This window comes from Perca flavescens, chromosome 19 (assembly GCF_004354835.1).
Source record: "Perca flavescens isolate YP-PL-M2 chromosome 19, PFLA_1.0, whole genome shotgun sequence".
Classification (NCBI taxonomy): Eukaryota; Metazoa; Chordata; class Actinopteri; order Perciformes; family Percidae; genus Perca; species Perca flavescens.
In genome coordinates this window covers 25,253,861-25,274,283 of record NC_041349.1, presented here as the reverse complement: position 1 = coordinate 25,274,283, position 20,423 = coordinate 25,253,861, and the positions used below count along the sequence as shown (strand labels likewise).

Below are 20,423 nucleotides of genomic sequence, written 5' to 3'. Positions count from 1 at the left end.
AAAAAAACACAAAAATAACAGGAAAGAAAACATGTACAAACACAAACATCCTTAAAAACATCTTGCACTTCCACAACATGATTTAGAAATACGGAATTAAAAACAAGGAAGAGCACTTAACCGGGCTGAAAGCGTTGAGCATCCATTTTATAGAAAGCCTCAAGTTCCCAGGACTAACTAATTGCCTGCCTGCTTTTTGATGACGTGCAATAGAGGAAGGGAAGAGACCGTGTTAACGTCAGACACTGGGAAACTTTTTGCAATTGCAGCCTCACAGGATGTAAATTGTAAAAGCCAAACAGCATTTTTCCTGGCAGTCTGGCTATCAGTGTAGAGACTGGGACTAAGTGTTGGTTAGGCAGTAACAAAAACACAGATAATGACAGAACAGCTTCACAGTTCTCATGTAACCGTCGAACCGCCTCCTCACTGACCTCTTGCTCACTAGTTTACTGTAACTGATCCTCTGGAGCATGCAATGTGAAACTAACAGCTAGTCAGGTACATATAAAAGAAAGACAGCAGCGTGCCATTGTAAATGATGTCAACCGATAGCTTTGTAAATATGTTACACAAGAGAACATGGCAATGAGAGCCCAACTAGATTCTTAAAGATCTGATGCTAAAAAATACAAAGACTGGAGCTTAAAAGTAGAAAATCTGTATAAATAGTAATCACACAACTTACAAATGTATAAAAATTTTCATTGAAAAAAATCCAAGAGAAGAGACTAATGTGTCTGTGAGGCATAGTTGAAAAATGTTAAAGGCTTGTGGTGCGAGGCCACATTGGTTTTTGCTTTTTTGCAGTGGTATTGGAAATGGATGCCCTGTTGCGAACTCACAGACCTCCAATTTCCAGGTGCAATCAATATTTTCTGTGTTTCACTCTAAAGAGGTGACTGACACTATGTATAGATTTAAACTTGCAGTCTTAACTCTCTCACACACACGCACACACACACGTACAGACACACAGAAGTGCAAGAGAGTGCCAGAAGAACAGCTTTTGGAGCAGTGCTTCACACAGGCCTCATTTTGGTCAGTGTGCGCTTTGCAATTATCCATATTTCACATTGGCATCCCGAGGTGCAATCATCTCCTGTCCATCCAAAGCTTAGCTGGGACCGTCCTCTCCTTCCAGCTTCCTCCCTGTATGTGAGGACAGCTGCGTTTTTCTCTCTGTCCGCACTGCTTCCAGCAGCCAGCGTGCAGGTCAACCGTGTCCCTTCTCTAGCCTTCGGAAACACAAATCAGCTTTGTCTAGAGTAGGGTGATCAGCTGACATCTTGCTGACAAGCCTGTGCATCCGAAAGAAGGAGATGCACTTTGCCTCGCAGAAAGTTGACATGGACTTGAAGCAAATCTGTTGCCGTGGACAACCGCCAGGTTCCCTCCAGCTCTGCTGCACTTGCTGGTGGGGTATATTCCTGAAAGACAATACAAAGAAGCGTGTTGCTCTTGTCTTAATTTGGAAAATGTATCTTTTAAAGCAAAGCCACATGCATCTGAAAGGTTTCACGCCATTTCCTTTGGCTTGTGACATCCTCACAGTCCCACTATAGTAATCCTATCTGTCTTGTTTTGGTATCAACAAGATAAATATAGAATCTTTCCAGGCTTAGTAAACTTTTTGGTTCTTTTTATTAAATGTTTGTCTTGGATTTTTATGTGGTAGACCCCTGTTCACTGTTACTAATGATGAAACTAATATTTCAGAGACCCTTGAGCCTTGACAGAGGCTGTTCATTCAGCTTTAGTTTGTCCATCACAAGGCCTCTGCTTGGACCTGAATCATTTCAAAGGCCGTGCTGCCACAATGTCAGTAATCTAAGATTAAGCTTGTGCAGCAGCTCCTGTGCCCACGGCGGTGTCACGAAAGGCTTAAATTTACACTAGAATGTCCCATGACTTTCCTCAGTTTCTCTATTACCGCAGAAAACACCATTATTTAATTACAAGCTAAACTTGAGCTCAAGTGTGACCACGATATCTTAAATAGAAGGCAAAAAACAGGATGAAATTACTGAGGCCTTTTGTCCTCTTAAAAAATAATGAATTTATATGCCCATCAACAGAAGGTGATCAGAAAGAATCCAGAAAAACATTTTTATTGGTTAACTGCGCTGCTTTTATTTTGATGAAACAGGTAATCAAAATAGCTAGCTGCTGCACAACAGAAATACAACCTTTTGTATCACGCAATAGCTAGTAAAAGCAATGTAATTTATGCTGAGAGATTAACCAATTAGAGAGGTGTTTGACAGCAAAAATTGCAGCAGACTAGCAGTGGAAAAGTGGGTATTTCCCCAGGGGAACAGGTCTGACTAGATCAGGGAGCTAGCCTGATTGAAAAGAGTATAGATATCTAAATAAATATTCATCGGAGAGAGCACGTACATGCCAATCATTTATCTTTCAATAGGTTTAAATTATCCCTTTAAAGGAAATTAAATTTCATTTGGAATGTGACAGTTTATTCAAGCTGATGTTTTATTATAATATTGTAATTATGCTCTTTTCATAGTATTAAGGTGACAAAAGGCTCCCAGTAAACTTAGCTGCTGTATTTTCTTTATTTGTACCTCTGTAACTGCTGTAACTCACCTGGATGTTGAGGCTACGCAGCACAGCATTGATGCTGAGCAGGTTTCTGAGGGAGTTATCTATGTGGCTGTGCAGTGCTGTGTTGGTGACTGAGGACCGTAGCAAGCTCAGGGCCTGTTGTAAGAGATATAACCCAGACTGCACCTCCTGGGCTTGCTCCGATCCCTTGCCAAAAAAAAGAAAGAGGGAAAGAGTTTTATTATGGAAGCTATACGTAACAAAGGAAGCAGGTAATCAGCTCTCCCATTAGAAATTAACTTAACAGGTCCCAGAGTTACAGGTAGCCCCAAAGAAACTTAAAGCGCAAAATATTAATCTAGAAAGGTTATGCTCCTGAGAGGTGTTTATGGTTGAACGATTACACGCTTAAAGGCAGCAAATGTCTATGAACTTGTATTATGCTTCATAGCTAATCTAAATCTGCAGCCAGCTGTTTTAACATTCAGCTGTTCTTAGTGGTTACTTACATTTTTATTCTCCCAGATTTCAAAGTCGACTGTGGTTTGGGGCACAGTAACTGATTCTGACAGGCTGCATCCTTCTCTACAGGATTTCTAAGAAAACAAGAAAGTAATGTCAGTGATACTTTTATCCAATGGTGCATTAACGTTCAGTATGGGTGATTCCAGGACCACATTATACCTTAAAACTCTCCCCTCTTTAATGAAGCTTATAGTTAGCACTGGCTCAGGTTTACCTAGGACCAGCCCTTAGTAATGCTGCTATAGGTTTAGACCGCCGAGGGACTTCCTATGACACACTGAGCTCCGCTTATCCTCTCTCTCACTCCATCTGTATGCATTTATGTCAAATTAATGCATGTTACTAACTTGGCTTCTTCCCTGGAGTCCTTGTGCTTTCTCTCCTCACAGATAGCCTTGGATTGTGTTGGTAAAGTATTATTCTCTCTCTCTCTCTCTTTCTTCGCGGCCACCAGATTAAGTGCAATTGCTCTTAGGGGAATGGTTGGGTCTGTATAAATTCTGTAGTGGGGTCTAAACCTACTCTATCTCTAAAGTGTCCCAAGATAACTTCTGATATGATTTGACACTATACAGTGAATAATATTAAATTGAATATCTCAGCGCCTGCTCTTAGATCTGAGTGCATGCATACATTTTCCTCTCACCATAGCGTCTTCTGCGTCTCGTGCTTCTTTGATGAAATGGTTCAGGACCCTCAGGTCACAGATGGGCCTCAGCGGGGACGGTAGGCCTGGCCGGGTCCACTCCAACACCATCAACAGCAAGGCAAGCAGTCCTGCACAGACACAACAAATAACACAAATGCAGTCCCTTAAATGAAGTATCAAGTGACAGAAAGTAGCAAGTAAGCAGCAGCAGTACGTATTAATGTGGAATAACCTTTAACTAAGTCATGATAACCACTCCTATGAAAAGTAGCAGGGAATTACCCTTTTTACACCAAAATGTGCGTGCATATATGCAGGTTTTTTAAACCCCGGTAAACCTGCTAAAAAAATAGCCAATAGACTTATTTCCCATTGCCAGTAGACGAGTATGCCTGTCTGTTTTTTGTATGTATTTTGTTTATCTGCATGACTGTTGGTTGAGCTTTGACAACTCTTCTTGAAAGACTATTCTTCCTCTGACATGTTTAACTTGAACTACTTAGTTTAAGAATACAGTACCAATACAGAGACTGTAGTGATAACCACATCTCTGACCAGTATGTGAGCAGTCATTATCCTGGAGGATCGTGTACCTTTTCCAGGATGGCTGGAACAATATCTCTAAGGAAACCACAACGCTTGTTTCAAACTGTTAATTCAGAGTGAGAGTACCAATTATATTGAGATGAATGCAGAAACTTCATCTTTTTACACAATTATAGTTTCTAGAGTTGTGGGTGGAAGGTTCACGTTCAGATTTATGCAGTTATACACAGGCCAGCTGTACATCGGGGCCAGGGGCGATTATTTGCTCCAGGCCATCTCAGTTAACAGCCAGTTAACCTTGTGACAGGGAGAGGGGATAGGCTGCGGGGATGGCCAGGATTTCAAAGAGCAAAACATTTCAAATGTATGAGCACCACAAGACTTTAGGAACAACTGTGTGTTTTGAAATTCATTGAAAAAGACATTTGTTGACTTTCTCATGCATCGGACACAATTCTGCCAAGACCTTCAGGGGTACTGACTGACATAGGGTATATGGTATATGACATCAACACCACTGATGTCATATGACCTATGTTATCAGATAACACAAGTTAAATCTATTGCTGTTATCTGGATAAGTTAGCTGCTCAGGGATCAGTCTTTCATTAACATTGCAGTAGTTATTACATTTCTGTAATTGGGTGCCACAGACATGTCAATATAAAAAATACAGATTACAGACTTTTAGGGCAGAGGAGCATCATTTAACATTTAAGTGCGCACCTTCCATAGGTTAGCTATTCTTTACGTTGGTGTGAATGGCACTTAGTGAGGAGAAGACAGCAGATACTGTCATTGACCTCAGCCTCAGTGGATAATTGAAATCTGCAACGCTACAAAATTTAAAGTGACTGAATGGACACTGGACAATTTACTTTATTTTGCTATAAATTCTGAGCAACACTGAACAGTAAACACTCTCTGAAAGAATTGGAATAGGGGTTAAAGGAAAACCCCAACCTTAAGTTTTCTGCCACTACAGGCTGTATCATGTGAAATCAGCATGATTAATCAATATCCCATTCATTTAGTTTCATACTTGCATATGACACCTACAGTAAGAAGCCATGTGATATCCTGGATTAAGAACAGAAACCTGCAGATATCATGACGATGCAGATATGACTGTATCCTTGTTTAACTCTTATTAAGAACAGGGTGCTTCTATAATCGGGCAATTGGTCAGCCTGATTCACAAATTTAGACATTCCTTCTAAGAAACTTGGTAAATCAATTGAAAGCATAGCACACTCTGAACTCAAAGGGCACACTTGACAATGAGAATGGTTCTGTTGTGGGTCATGTGGGCATCCCGCCTCGCTCCATCTGTGCCACATGCTGAATGCATGCCTTCACAGCAGCCTGGCTGTGTGACAAAGAATGATGATAGAAAATAAAGATGATCTTCCCAAGCAGGCGGGTCAGATACAGGCTAGATTAAGTTCCCAGACAACTAGCACAAATTGAGCTGAACAGCAAACAAAAAAAGAGGGATCATAAGAAATAACGTCAGGAATTATAATACCAATTACTAGTACTACATTAGTAGTGGTCCTTTAATCAGCTTAACCACTTATGTTTAATGTCATTTATCAGACTGTCAATGACCAACCCCATGTTTTATAGAGCTTTCTCCAAACTGTATGTACATGGTGGTAGTTATGCACAGTGTGTCCGACAACTTCACAAGTGACTATTTTGCGCATTAGTAACAGTATTGCAGCCTGCTTGTTCGGCTGAGCAAGCATTGCAGACTTGCAATACAGTAAACATGAACACACACAAATACATGCAAATACATGTTGTCGTCAGGTGTGTAACATTCACTAGTAGTCTACTTACAGACATGCTTTTTCAAGAGTTATTCATAGGCTCGTTGTAAATTATTATTTACTCCGAATGAATTCAAACTGTAAGCATTGTAGGGAATGAATGTGATTTATTACAAAGCATTTGACACAGGGAATGAATCCTACTACACTGGACCTATTTTTATCCTGTTGGCTGTTAAGTGGCTGCTCCACTTTAGTTAGACACTGGTAAATATAGACTTTTGTTAATTCTTCCACTTAAAAGTAAATCACAACTTTTAAATCTTTGTGCATGTGGTCTTTTTCAGACCTCCTATGATACTTGATACAAGATCATTCTACATTATCGTTCAAGAGCAAAACTTCAGATCAACAATGTGGTCTTAATCTTTAACCTGAACCAATTAATTTGGCAGTTTCAGAGGCAAAGTGATGTCTGCACAAAAAAAACTAATGGCCTCTTTTCCATTCACTCTGACATTTGCCACTTTAAATAACTTTAAATAAGAGTGTGTGACTCAGCTTGAGGATTATCGCTGACCTTTTCACCTCCGCCATTGCCTACGTGAGAATGTATCAATCTAAACACACACACACACACACACACACACACACACACACACACACACTCACACTCACACTCACACTCTCTCTCTCTTTCTCTCTCTCTACATTCTACCATCATCAGATGCCAAAACCATGTTGCTATTTTAAATTAATAGCAGTGGTCCACAAGTGGCAGTGCTTTGAATAATGGCAAGCTTCCCTCCAGGTATGTGACAGATGCTTTGGAGAGATGGCCAGATGCTCACGTGAGCTAAAGCCTTCTGACATGAGCTATTTTAACTTATTAATGTAAAACAGGTGCGCAGAAAGAGCTCATCAATTTAAACCAACTACTCAATGTACTAATGGTTAAATGTCAAGGGCTGATAAGGCAATGCTATATTTAAAGTGCATCTCAGGTATGGGATGGCTGCTTTTGAATGCCTTGCGACCTCCTTCCTATTTTGAATGGGTCTTCCCCGTGGCAAAGTGCAGAGTTGTAAATAAGTAGCTATCAGATGACTCAGGTGTGACATCATTTCCTGTCTGGCTTTGCTGGAATCCCTTATAGTTGTCAACCTTTGATAACCTTTTTGTCTTTTCTGCTGACATAAGTATGTGACGACTGTGTCAAAAACTGCAGATTCAGCTTTTTCATTCTAACTTTTCATTCTGCTGTGTCATGCTAGAGAACAATGTTGCGAGGTGTATTTTCCCAGTGAACAAGACAGAAAAAGATCATGGTGCTTTGTACTGGCTTCATCAGCAACTTTAAGAAGATTGTCTTTTTGAGACTGAATAGTGTTAGTTCCCCCCATTATTAGGTTTGTTCGATGTACATCACCTGGCACTAATTTGGCGCTTTTTTTTTTTGGAAGCTACACAATCTATTGAATGAGTAGAAAGCAACACACATTTTGCTTTGTCTCCTTTGTGTTGAAGGGAATAATACCCCGAAGATCCATATCCCCAAAAATCCCTACACACTTGTCTGCTTTAATTGATTGAATAGAGCTTTCGGTCAGAAAGACTTCTCAATACAAATAGTGATTAAAAGATTACTATTGGTCTTTTTACTTTTGAATCACTCAATCTATTGCCATGAACTATGGTTAATAAATTAAATCATGAAGCATGCAGAAAAAGGTCTTAAAACATGCAGGATGTGGAGTTTTGCACATGTCAAAGAGAAAAACAGGCATTTTAAAGAAGCCCAGACCTCCAGAGAGGCTTTAAATAATCTTAAGTATTCACTCATAAACACATAGGGTATGTTAATACTTAAACGTATTCTAAAATACTGAGGATATAGAGCACACAGGCAATGTACACAAAATAACGCACAAGACTACATAATATATATTACAGGCGCTCACTCTTACCCGTTTTCTGCAACATTCGCAAACAGGTGCCACATCTTTTAAAAACATTGTGTGTTTAAATATATGCACAAGCTCTTCGGCTCAAGTTAAAGACACCGGTCAAATCCAATAAGTCCAACACACAACCCAGTGCGCGGCTCCCAGCGCTAGTCCGACCGGCATGTAGGGCCGTGTCACAAACGTACGCTGCTGGTGAGAGCAGTCACCTACCAGACTTTGCATCACTGCTGTGCTTTGGCAAAACCTTTTATTTACCTCCCCTAAGGATATAGAGATAACGTGATAGCCTGCACGGACGAGGACGCGCCTTTTTACGCACCACGGTGAGCGATAAAACATCAACCCATGCATGCAGTCCCCCTTTGCGTAAAGCGTGAAAATAGACTAACTATTCAAGCCGGTGTACAGAGAAAAAAAATCATATGCATAACTCACTGGGAAACTCCATAGCGGTATCCGCATAGCCCCTCACAGGGTCCTCGCGGTTTGGCCCATAGGTCCGTCTATTGCCCATTAATTGGAAACGAAGCTCTTTTGTGGATCTCCTGCACTTATCCGGTAGGTGTTTCTAAAAACTGATGCCGTTTGATTTTTTATTGATGACTTTGAAAATAAAGTTGCATTGTTTCTATGACAATCTAAACTACCTCCTCCCTTAAGTTTTCTCTCATTGTTACCCAAATAATAGACTATCCCTGTTTATAAAACGTTTGGCCTAACAAGTAAATAATGTCTCAAAAAAGCCGCGTGGACACTTCCCATCCATTGTTCGGATGGTTTTAAGAAACGGTCATTTACAGTCGCCTATGTTTTCCAAAACACTGATTGTGTAAATATCGAAAGATATGAAATGAGCTACGTGGTCCTGATTGTCAGAAATATTACGTTTTTATTTTAGGACCATCACAGGCATCTGTCACATGCCAGGACACATTCAGTGACCACAGTGGTCAAATGATGTCACACAGAAATCAAGTCATCAAATTTTGAAATAAACCTTTTCCCAATCTAAAAATTAGACCTTGAGATTATGAATGTAAAGCCTACTGATCAGCAGCAGATCAGTAAACATGTTTAATGGCAGTTGTAGCACTTTGCACAGGAATAACTATAACCCCCCCAAAGCCAAAGCCAGTGAGTGACCTCATTGTTAGAGGCAGTAGGGGATTGGACAGACCTCCTATGCTTGCTTGATTGCTTGATTGAAGCCTGCACCTTGTTAAGACTGCATGGAGCTCCAGCAGTAAGGGACAGAGACAGTTTGTGCTGTTTAGTGTGGGAAGTTTCAGAAGTTCCTTTTGTGCGTTTAATGCAAAGTAAGTCATTTTCAGTTATTTACAGTTCATATTTACTATTTTATAGGATTATCTCGGTTAAAGCAACATTACGTAACAATTTTACCTTAAAATAACAACTTCCAAATCATTTTGATGCTACACTGACTTGTAATAGGGAGAATGGTGCTGCGGTCATTCCCACTACCACTGATTTTGGTGAAACTGGATCATATTTTATGGAGAAAATGTTTTCTGGTTTTCGCATACTTTTTTTTACTTTTTACTTTTAGTATTCTTATGTACTGCATAGTACACCATGCCACATAGTAGGTACGGTTGCAAAGGGCCTACTGTATGCATAAAACTGGGACTTCTTCAAACCATTGCGCCTTCAACTTTGACCCTCTTGCTCATATATGCTACGTGAAGGATTGTGGGTCAGAATAGCCATGAAAGCATGCTTGCTTGCATACTGCAACATCTGACCGGATGTAGTAGGCATACTGCAGTTGACATACCATGTATTGGGACATACTTAATCTTTTTCTGGAATACTAAATAGTATGATAGTATGGATATTGGAACGCAGGGTCAGTGATTTACGGAGTTTCCTGATAGACAGCAATCTTTACTTGTTGCTAAAGTAATGCTAACAGCTAACTGCTGCTAACTGTAGCGGCCATCAGCTAGTTAACTTGATAAGCCGTGCTGCCAGGACTGGGAGGTTGGAGTACAGGGGAGCGTTGGTGTTTACACCGCTAGCACAGAAGCTTTGGACCGCTGGCGGTGGTTGGGTGCTGGCAGGGAGCAACTGCTCCAGCAGTTATGGCTTTGTAATGGAACCAGCCACTGCCCTGGATGACAAGGCTGAGAGATGGATAGATTTTATTATTTTTAATTTTTTTTTCTGTGGCATAACAAGATTGACGAATATAGGAGCCAGGATGGCATCACTGACTCTGTGCATAACATCAAATTTACTTGAATTATTCATGTTGTCAGTTATCATTCAATAAAAGTTAAGAATATAATAAAATGTAGAGTAAATTGTAAATTATTTATTATATATTATTTATTAAAGTTCAGTGTGGATGTGATGTCATGTAGCAATTCTATTCTCTGTACTTCAAGCAGGCGTGTTTATGTCCCACGTTCCCACCTTGAACCTAAACGGCCCCTTTGGGGCCAGAGTAAGGGAAATGTATATTGAAATTTCCTGGAAGTCCCTTTTGTGTGTCATAGAGGACAGGGGTGTCTTCCAGAGGCTACAGGAGGCTTTTCCATCAGCCAGGAAGTAAAAGTATGTTTGCATACACATTATCAGGAGCCAACATGCAATGTCAAGTGACACAGAAATACTTGGAAACGCTGATAAAAGTTACCAAACCCACACTTTTGCATGTTTACTATTTCATAAGCCTATGTACGGTGCATGTACGGCACGCACACATGCAAGTGCAAACAAGAAATGATTAACATTATATTGTATCTGATATCAATATCGACATATTGATCAGTGATTATTTACATTTATACATTACACAACATTTCTGTATTTTTACCACCTCAAAGTTATGATGCCAAAAATGTGATGCCCCAATTAGAGGATTAATATGTATTTAATAAAAATAGTCTTTCAGGTATTAAAAATGTTCTACTCATAAATGAGGGTCTTTTTTTTTTTTTTTTTTTTTTTTTTTTTTAAACATTCTTTTCTACGTGTAAATATTACTGATATGAGTCAGCTTTAATACTACATGGTTACCACTGTGCTAAGCTGGGGACAACGTTGACAAATTGTTACACTGTTTGCTCAAAGGGCTGTTTGCTTATGTCTGAGCCAACATGAGAGGGAGAGAGGCGAGGGAGACAAGGTACGTGCTGTGAGCCATGCTTCATGATTGGGGTGGGAGGTGAGGGATGTGTGGGGAGTGCGGGGGCAGGGTCCTCCAGTCACAATGACTCCTTGGTTGTAAAGGGACACGGTCATTGGATTTAAGGTGATTAGAGTAGGGGTGATGTAAAGTTGGGGATGAACCCAAAGTATCTTTCACTGGCGGCCAGGCGTGATGCCTACCTAACCTAAGGAGAATGAGGCTTTATCATACTATATACTGTAGAAGACAGTGAAAGTGTGTGTGGGTTTGTGTGTTTTACACTTTCTAATCCAGGTTTTGGGCTCGCAGCCAGCTACGTCTACTCCTCTGGCGCGACACAAGACAGGAAGCTGACATAAAAGAAGGGGTGGACTGTCTGTGAGGGACACAGGAGCCAATGCAGGAGTCAAGACAGTCGAGGTCGGAAGTTATTGTTTCAGCCGGCTTCCACGGTGACAAGGATCTTATCCCTCTGTCTAACATATTGTGATCCCATGGTGATGGCCACATGTGTGGAGACAGGAACTTCATCAGTGGACTTTCTCCCTGCTGTCATTTTGCCCATGAGTCAAGCATTTAACCCCCTAAATACTTCGGTGGAGCTACTTGCTGGTCAACAACACACAAAAAGACAAAATGTGTGTAACTGTATAGACCACCTCTATGGCAACTATTCCTGAAGAATGCAAAGATATGTGTTTCAACTTTCTCAGATAAAATGGGTTAACACGACTAAGGGTCTGCCCCAGTACCTACACGTGCCGTCTTGAGCACTGAGGTGCGTGTTCATGTGCCGCCAAGGATTGGCAAGTGTGTCAGAACATGCCACGCCAAGAGTATAGAGCCATGCTAGTCGCTCTGGGAGGCTGTTCTTTGACACAGCTTTGATTTGAGCTAGATGCTATTGCCCGAATGCTGGTGTTCAGCAGGTATGATGGTTCAGCAGGTTAGCATGCTAATATTCGCCAATCAGCAGTTAACACTTGTACACCAGAGGCCGATGGGAATATCATTAGTTTTGCAAGTATTAGGTCATACATTTTGACCTGATGATAGCGCCAGAGCAAAAGCTAAGGTACGACAAAAGTTATTACAAATCCCCCTAACAGGGATGTATCTGTCCATCCATCCATGCTTGTTGAGACATTTCACTCAAAATCACAAACGTCAACCTGCTGGTGGAGCCAAAGGAAAAATCTGGGGATCGCCCAAGTCCTGAGAATTTATCCTCTAGGCACCATGGATATCTGAACCAAATTTCAGGAAATCCATTAAATAGTTGTTTAGACATTTCACAAAAATAAATGTCAACCTGCAGGTGGCCTAAGAGACAAAGTGAAGCAATTAACAAAATAGGTTTCATCCTCACAGGACCATGAATGTCTTTACAAAATTGTCTGGCAATCCACTGGTTGTCGAGACATTTCAGTCTGGACCAAAGCAACAGATATTACAATCCATAGAGCCACACCGCTAGCATGGCTAAAAATCTTTAAATCAATAGTAATTCCTTGTACAGTGGTTCCCAACTCTGGACCTCAAGAGTACTGTTTTCTGCTCAGCCAAATATGTCATTAGATTAATATGGTATATTTTTTTAAATTGGTCCATATTAGACGGGAAGAATACAATCAACAGGGCAAATAATTGGAAAAAAATGTAAAGCACTGGTTGATAAAGCCCTCATCCCATTGATTACACTCGGCATCCTTTGCATTTCTACATGTAGTTTACTTACAAGGCATTGCTCTTGAACCATACCTGCTTAATACTGTAAAATTTAACCATCTCCTTTCCACAACCAGGCTCCCTCCTTTTTCACCTTTGCCATCCAATATGTCCCTTAGCCTATGTCTTGTGTCTTCAGATATTTTCTATTCTCCTGTTGCCCTGTGAGCAGTCATCTGGCTGTATCATTCTCCCTGCTGCCAAGCTGACTTGTGTGGTATTATATCTGGCCTCGTTGCCCCGAGCCTCACACCTTCTGTTATCCAATGCCCCCCCCTCCTCCCCGGCGTCTGGCTGTCCAGTCTGCTTTTTCCCTGACTTGCTGGCCCTGAATGAATGCCTTGTAGTGCTTAAGACTGCAGGTTTGACACAACCTTTCAACTCCATTTGTATTCTATACTATCTGGGTATAAACATTAAGCACAAATAATGTCTCCTTAGATGTGCACACATTGATTTTGACTTTGTCTGGTTGGGTTATTTACACTTATGTTTAACAACTTACTGAAAATATAAGCCTGATAGACAATAGGACAATTGTCTAACATTTAGTGATAATCTGATTACTCCAGTATATGTGTGCTTTTGAAATTTACAGCCACATAAAGTGGAGTAAAAACACTAAAGCATATTTGTGGGCTCAACATCGGTCTTGTTTTGCATTCAACTAAATTGCCAATTACTTTTTTATCTAACCCACTTCACTGCATTAGCTCCACACAACTGCCTGTCTGCACTGCGAAGGTGCACACTTCCCATTAGGTATCTTATCTCTCACCGTACTAATCTGAGTGTGCACTTCATTTAGGCGATATTTATTCTAATGAAACTAACAGTTTTATTCTGTGGTAATGTTATAAATTCAGTTTTTTTAAAAGGAGACCATACATATACTAAAAAGCCTGATGGTTCCTGTTACAACAATTATGTATCTATAGTACATGTCTACCTTTTACATTAAGTAATTAGAATTATTGTTTCTTGTAGGACTGTGCATAGTAAATGGATCTCAGATGCTTGTCAATTGTTCAAGAAAATTATTGGGACTTCTGCCCAGAATAGGGATGCTGTGGACCATTTTTGAAGCAAGACCCCAGCCTTGTGCTGCCAAGCACACACCTGAGAGGCGAGTGATCCCAGTACCAGCCCCATGTGAGAGTTAGTCATGGCAATAATTGTGATACACATGACAACTAATGTGTTGTGAGAGAAAAGGCATCCTTTTTTTACCACTGCCAAACACGTTATGAAGGAAACATAATTGCCAACTTGGATAATGTTGAGTGGCAGTGTTTTTCTGAATGAAGGAAGTACTACGTTTGTATTATGCATGCCAGTTGTAGGTAAATGATTGGAGTGGATGGTAAGCATCCCAACCCAGGACTTTGACACCAGGACAGTGGTTCACATCAATCATAAGTGCCACAAGGTTTTAGATTCAGGCAACAAAAGCACATTGGTTAAGGTTAGGGAATGAAGCTGGTTTTGGTTAAATGTAAACAAAGTAAAAACTGCAATTCTTGTGGTTCAAGTTTTTTCTTGGCATTTTCCATCCATCCACCAGATGCTCTCGGACTTACCCTCCTTTCCCCATCACCTAACGGCCCCACCCATCTACACACCTGTTCCCACTTCTCTCATCAACCACTCTCTATATATATACTGGCCCAGATCCTTTTGTTCCTCTTTCAGTTCATCAAAGTTGCAACGCGGTTTTCTGTCACCGATTTTTGAGTCTCCGTTACCTGCCTCCCTGGGCCTAATCGGGACTACTGACTTTTTGCCTGCTTCCAGCCTGATCAAGTCTGCCCTCCTGCATGTTAGCCTACGTATGTACAGTATATGTATACCTACTTTGGCAATAAATTATTGAACTGATCCTGTCTGCCTGCTTAGTCTGCGTTTGGGTCCCTTCCATGTTGTCACTCTCATTATTGTGAAATCACACATTTAACAGTTTCAATATTTAACCAAGACCCCGATCTTTATTGAACTTATCCAAGTGTTGTGAGTGCCTAAAATAACTAATGTAAAATGTTATGCTGAGATATTGTAGGGGGAAATAAAATGTTTTATCATTGAATGTTTTGCAGATACATTCAGAACACATTTGCTGTTAATAATAATAATAATACATTTTATTTAAGGGCGCCTTTCTGGACACTCACGGTCACCTTACAAGACAATAAAATAGTAATAATAAAAACAAAAAGAACATTACTAGATACAGATGAGTGGTGATCATGTTGGATATGCTGGTGTGAAAAGCTGTGTTTTCAAGTTAATATTGCAAATGTCTGGTGGAAGGGAATTCCAGAGGCAAGGGGCAGAGATGCTGAAGGCTCTAAATGCCATGGTGGCCAAATGGGCTGGAGGTGTAGTGAGGTGAATAGATGAGAAAGGCCTGAGAGTACAAGTGGGTGTGTTGATATGGAGGAGGTCAGTGAGATACAGAGGAGCAAGGTTGTGAAAGGACTTGAAGGTGAGAAGAAGAATCTTAAACTCAATGTTAAATTAGTAGTATAGGACTAGGAGACCGGGATGCCTTTTTGTGAACCTAAACAATGTTCAAAATGGCAAACATCAGAGTTACTCTGGAGTACTGCACCAGAGTTTGCAACTTAAAAGTCCAAGCTATATTTTAATCTTTTCCAAAGTGGGCGCTAAAGTCAACAGCTCCTCTTTGTGATGTTAAGATTGCATGTTTATTGACCAAGGGATAGTAATGCAGCAGAGGACATTAGTATCTCCCATGCAAAAGTGTGCTTGTCCCATAAATAATTAAGAAAAACAATCTAGGAGGACCTTGGTGTTGGAACTTTACCCTGTCTGTGTTGAGAGGCTCCAACTAAGGGAGACATCAAACCACAAGCCAAACATCTGATATGCAATGCCAAGATCAATACTTGCATCACACACACTCTAGTGAAACATATGAGTCACAACATTCAATATAACAACAGAGAACACTAAACACATAACTTATCCAAGGGGTGAGGGGTAGATAAACTTGTTCAATGCCTACAAATAAGATTAAGAAACTATTTAACCATTTAATTGGCCACTGCCAGAATACTATAATACTGAATCTGGGTGGACTAAAGTTGGTGTACCTGGTTTTATCTGCATCCAACACCTCACACTGGATGCACACATTTAAATCTAAAAACACTCCATTTGAAATATTTGCGATAAACTTAAATTATATGCAATAAAAAAGTTTGTCCATGAAATCTACATAAGTTTGTCCTTGAAATCTACACAAGTTTCCCATTTCAACTGTACATGTCTATTTCCATCCAGTATATTTAGGGGGTCATATGCATGCGTTCCAAAAACAATTCATAAATAAAATAAAAGCCACTAATGTCCAAGTGAATTAGATGTACTGATGCGTCCTAAAGTTTTCTGACAGATATTCATTTTTGCGGTTTCTAAATATAACGAGTCACATTTGTTCAAACCACAAACAACAAAGCCTAACACCAGAGAAGTTAATATAACTGCTCAGTTTCAGCTATTCCATTCACAAAATGATTGCTCTAGAAGACAATTACATTGTTTCTTTGTTGATCTGTAAAGCAATTTAAAGAAAATCATTTTAGATAAGAGAATGGCCAGCATATTTTAAATCCTAAAAAGAACCCCTTTAAAATGGAATAGGTAATTACGTTAATACAGTGGCTTATTATCAGAGATACAGATCAAGAAGTACTGTAGTCCTGATGTCATGGAATAAGACACTGCCCTAGGAAATCTACCAAGTTTCCCAAGTGGTCTGTCACGTTTCCTCTCCTGCGACCAGACACGTGTTTCTAGTGCAGACAGGGGATGTAAAGCACATACAGTGCATGGCTGTGTAGCTGTCCCATTCTTACTCAAATGTCTGTTTATTCTAGTGTGCTTGTTGCCTCCGAGATATTTTAGGTTCCATTGTAGTTCTTCGGCCTCTTAGTGGAAATTCCTCATGCGTTTGTTTTTGTGGCTATCAATTTTCATGGCTGAATGAAAAACTACCCATTCTTCAGTCATGATGAAAATACCTGGACTGTCTCGGATGAGACACATTTATAAACAGGATTCCTGTCGTCATCTCAAAGACATTTAAACATATTGAGATGAGAAAAATAGGTTCAAGCCCCTACTGTGCATGTATTGTAGTAACTTCAACATACCAATCACAAATGCATGTTTATTGTATAAATCATTACAAAAATGAAACCATCACAGTGAAAATTGGTCTGTGTTACGTTAAGCATTGAAGTGTTATACTACTATGTGACGGATTCTTCATTGTCTCTGTCCCCTAACTCCTAGTTTTGGTCTTGACACCTACCTAATTGTAAAGTTGAAAAAAGGCTCTTTAGTGATTGACTGACAGGCGGCCTGTCCAATAAGAGCGTGGCAGGGTGTGAAGTGGCCCAACTGTTGTGTCCGCCTCATGCTTCCTTTCTGTAAATAAAAAAAAAAACTATTAGCTAAGTGACCCTGTAATTAGATAGGCTACTGTATGTAAACATCAAATACACAAGTTATGGCCATGCTATCATTTACATTCAGCACAACTGGTAAAAAAAATACAACTCCAACACTGTGTAAGTTGCATTTGTTTATGAAGGGCTGAGCAACCTGTATCTGGTAGAGTTGTGTGTCCAGTGTTCTCCTCTTCCATCTTTCGAAAGCAGTCATCAGAGTCACAGCATCCACACAGAGCATCGTCTCCCCCTGTGGCACGCCAGCTGAATGACAAAAACACCTCAGCTGGGATGCCTCAGTTAATAAAATACACTTAAGCTTAAAGTTCAAACTGAAAATCACATATAAGACCAAATCATGATGAACTTATTTAACAATTGAAGGGCACCAACAGCTTGCAAACCTGAATGTGGGCCTATGGAAGAAGCAGGCTTTATCTAGGTGGCTTTGTGACTTGTGTTTCAGAGTGGCCCTAATGTGGCAGCTGATGAACATCTAGAAGAAGAAAGCCAAATGAATAAAGCGCATGTGATCCATGATTTATTTCAACGATATCGTAAATATCTTTAGGCCTTGATCAATAAAAAATGTGAAATGCTTGACAAACAATACTCTGTATTGGAAATGCAAAAGGAATAAAATAATCACAAGGAATCACACAAATAGCCCCCTTTATGCTAAAATGATGGCTCAAATGAGTAAGTAAGAACTGGCTACTGTCCAATAAGATGTTTGTTACCTGTTCTCCAGACTCCTGGTTGAAGTGGAAGGCTTGGACACTGAAGCACAGTCTGTTATCTTGCTCCCTAGGGAGGAATTTAGATGAAGATCCTGGCAATACACTGTCCATAAGACATCTGTTAAGGAGGAGCAACACATGCTGAAATGATTTCATGAACGGCATCAAATTAGGACATGTCCAGCCTAGCTTCCCCTCCAACCTAGTCAGATAAATGCTGAAAGATCACTGGCTGTGAGTAGGCCTATCCATTCAATCGATTTAACCTTACATTTGATTCTAAGATTGAGTACTGCACTATAATAATAATAATAATAATAATAATAATAATAATAATAATAATAATAATAAGCTTTTTATTAACCCATGCTTGGTGATAAACTTGTAGCTGGGCAAGGAGAGCGGGTCAGGCTTCAGAGTAGCAACACAGTAGTCCACATATAGAGTGAGAGGAGGGTGTAGCGGGGCCGCCACGCTGGCCTCCAAAAACACTGCTTCCCCCTGCTGATACACTGAGGAACTACGTATAGAGGTACAGTCATCTGCACAAGATCAAACAATTTGTTTTTAGTCCAAATGCCATACATATTCCAGGGGTTTTCCTGGCTCAGAATGGGCCTTTGGGGTGACTACACACAACAGTAACCATGATCGGTCAGCGTAAAGGCAAAGAATCTGTGTTACCTTATTTGACAGAAGTCTATGTATTTCAAAACTGGTTAAAAAAAATAATATTAATATTTAAATAAATCACCAGGAGAGTCCGGTACAGCCCAACTCTGGAGATAAAACTGAGAATAGCGGTCCTATTCAAGTTTATGTTCCGCTTGTTTAACGGCTGTTTGGTAAATTGCTCCTAAACACTTGTAGAGAGGATTTTTATTCTTAATTCTTATCATTTTGGTGTAGGCGATTTTCCTTTGGGGCTGGCTAAAACCACTTTGGGGGGGGGATTCAAAAAATTCCCCTATGCAGGAAAAACCCTGGATTCCAGATATTGCTATACATTGTCTGAGAAATCTTCCATTGATACAGTCTAGATTATATGATTTGGTGGTTTCACCTGCCATGGTACGAAGGGAGAAGTGCAGAAGGCCAAAGACACTGATAGTGGATGTCATAGGTAGCCAGGTTGGGGTTAATATGTCTCCAGTCACTGTCTGCTTTCTGAACTCACACAAAGTTATATTGTTATACAATTACGTGTTGATGACAGCTCACTGCAACTCTTGACATTGTTCCTTTAAAATATGATACATCATAAGAAACCTGAACCAAGGAAATGAGGATTCATACAATAATATGGCATCTGCCTTACCTTTTATAATGGCACTCAACAGGTATGACAGTAGTTGCCCCTCTAACTATCATACTGCCTGTAGAGGTGGGAACCACAGCAGGAAACAGTAGCAGCTCGTTGGAATACACAAGCCACTCACCATGAACCTGGATAGTAGCAAAAAAAATAAGTGAAACCATGAATGAAAATAGCTTTACTTTGTGCTTCAATGTTAAGCTTTTAATGTCTGACAGATTTATTAATGAAGTGTGTGCCCATCTCTAGCTACACAAGAGAGACGTTATTATCTGGAGTTGAACGTTTCTTCATGTTTTCTTCTCTTACACTGGACTCAGTCCCACATTCATGCAGCCCTGCAGAGATGACCATGTCAGAGCCGGACACCGGTCCCTTTGCTTCGCAGGACCTCTGCTGGGCTGAGTTCGCTCCAAGTCGAAGATTCTCAGGTTTGAACGGAATACGTTTTTTCTTAAAAAACTGTGACTTTACGGTTATTCTCACTTCGACTTCTCCGCATTTTATTTCAAGTCCGACGCTTTCACGAGTTCCTGCATCACCTTTTTCAGCCAAGGAAACGCACACCGACAGCAAAAGCACGAATAACGAGACGAATATTGTATATTTTACCAGGGTGGCCATTGTTTTCTTTTTCTTTTTTTGAAGAAAAATCAAGCTAGCGATTAATTAGCGTCAAATAAATTACAGCCAGGTGTGTTGGTTGTGATGTGTTGTGCTCGCGAGCACTGGATAGCGCTTATGTTATCTTCAAAGAGGGTTAAAAACGTTGTAAGTCTGAAACACCCAGAAACATATAGCTTATGTTAAACAACGACAATAAACGATGATATTTCGCTGTTATGATTATATGAAAAAAATATGATGTAGGCCTAGATTTATACAATGAAATCCCACAAACTTGTAATTAATTATTAATGAAAAGCTCAATTTGCCAGGGCGGATTCCCTGCTCCTTATTACTACAGCATTATTCCACTTTTTT

General features: G+C 40.1%; 2 protein-coding genes across 4 annotated transcripts; both read right to left on the bottom strand.

The window, feature by feature from the left end:
- On the bottom strand, positions 1 to 17,323 carry epoa (erythropoietin a). 3 transcript variants are annotated; one of them, XM_028564062.1, is made up of 5 exons: positions 17,246 to 17,323; positions 3,737 to 3,867; positions 3,075 to 3,161; positions 2,608 to 2,772; positions 1 to 1,430 (listed from the first exon to the last, which is right to left on the bottom strand). In XM_028564062.1, exons 2-5 carry the CDS (start codon positions 3,845 to 3,847, stop codon positions 1,278 to 1,280), a joined length of 516 nt encoding a protein of 171 aa, XP_028419863.1. In that variant the 5' UTR covers positions 3,848 to 3,867; positions 17,246 to 17,323; the 3' UTR covers positions 1 to 1,277. The 3 variants fall into 3 exon arrangements, with proteins under 3 accessions (XP_028419863.1, XP_028419862.1, XP_028419861.1); XM_028564061.1 differs by lacking the exon at positions 17,246 to 17,323 and adding an exon at positions 8,463 to 8,523; XM_028564060.1 differs by lacking the exon at positions 17,246 to 17,323 and adding an exon at positions 8,028 to 8,225.
- On the bottom strand, positions 17,088 to 20,162 carry LOC114545639 (zona pellucida sperm-binding protein 3). The gene is made up of 8 exons (XM_028564057.1): positions 19,749 to 20,162; positions 19,443 to 19,570; positions 19,188 to 19,291; positions 18,489 to 18,666; positions 18,125 to 18,242; positions 17,789 to 17,880; positions 17,539 to 17,648; positions 17,088 to 17,361 (listed from the first exon to the last, which is right to left on the bottom strand). The coding sequence occupies exons 1-8, from the start codon at positions 20,061 to 20,063 to the stop codon at positions 17,273 to 17,275; spliced, it is 1,134 nt and encodes a 377-aa protein (XP_028419858.1). The 5' UTR covers positions 20,064 to 20,162; the 3' UTR covers positions 17,088 to 17,272.
- Between the last annotated feature and the right edge of the window lie 261 nt (positions 20,163 to 20,423).

Bases quoted from the DNA above. Each gene is read 5' to 3' on its own strand.
- LOC114545639 (XM_028564057.1), bottom strand. From the start codon at position 20,063: ATGGCCACCCTGGTAAAATATACAATATTCGTCTCGTTATTCGTGCTT. The intron at 19,292-19,442 runs GTAAGGCAGATG...GTGTGAGTTCAG, and splicing joins GTTGAGTGCCATTATAAAAG to AAAGCAGACAGTGACTGGAG. The intron at 18,243-18,488 runs GTTAATAAAAAG...CCTCCTTAACAG, and splicing joins AAGTTTATCACCAAGCATGG to ATGTCTTATGGACAGTGTAT.
- epoa (XM_028564060.1), bottom strand. The intron at 3,162-3,736 runs GTGAGAGGAAAA...TTGTTTTCTTAG, and splicing joins GAGACGCAGAAGACGCTATG to AAATCCTGTAGAGAAGGATG. The intron at 1,431-2,607 runs GTGAGTTACAGC...ATTGTCTTTCAG, and splicing joins TGCGTAGCCTCAACATCCAG to GAATATACCCCACCAGCAAG.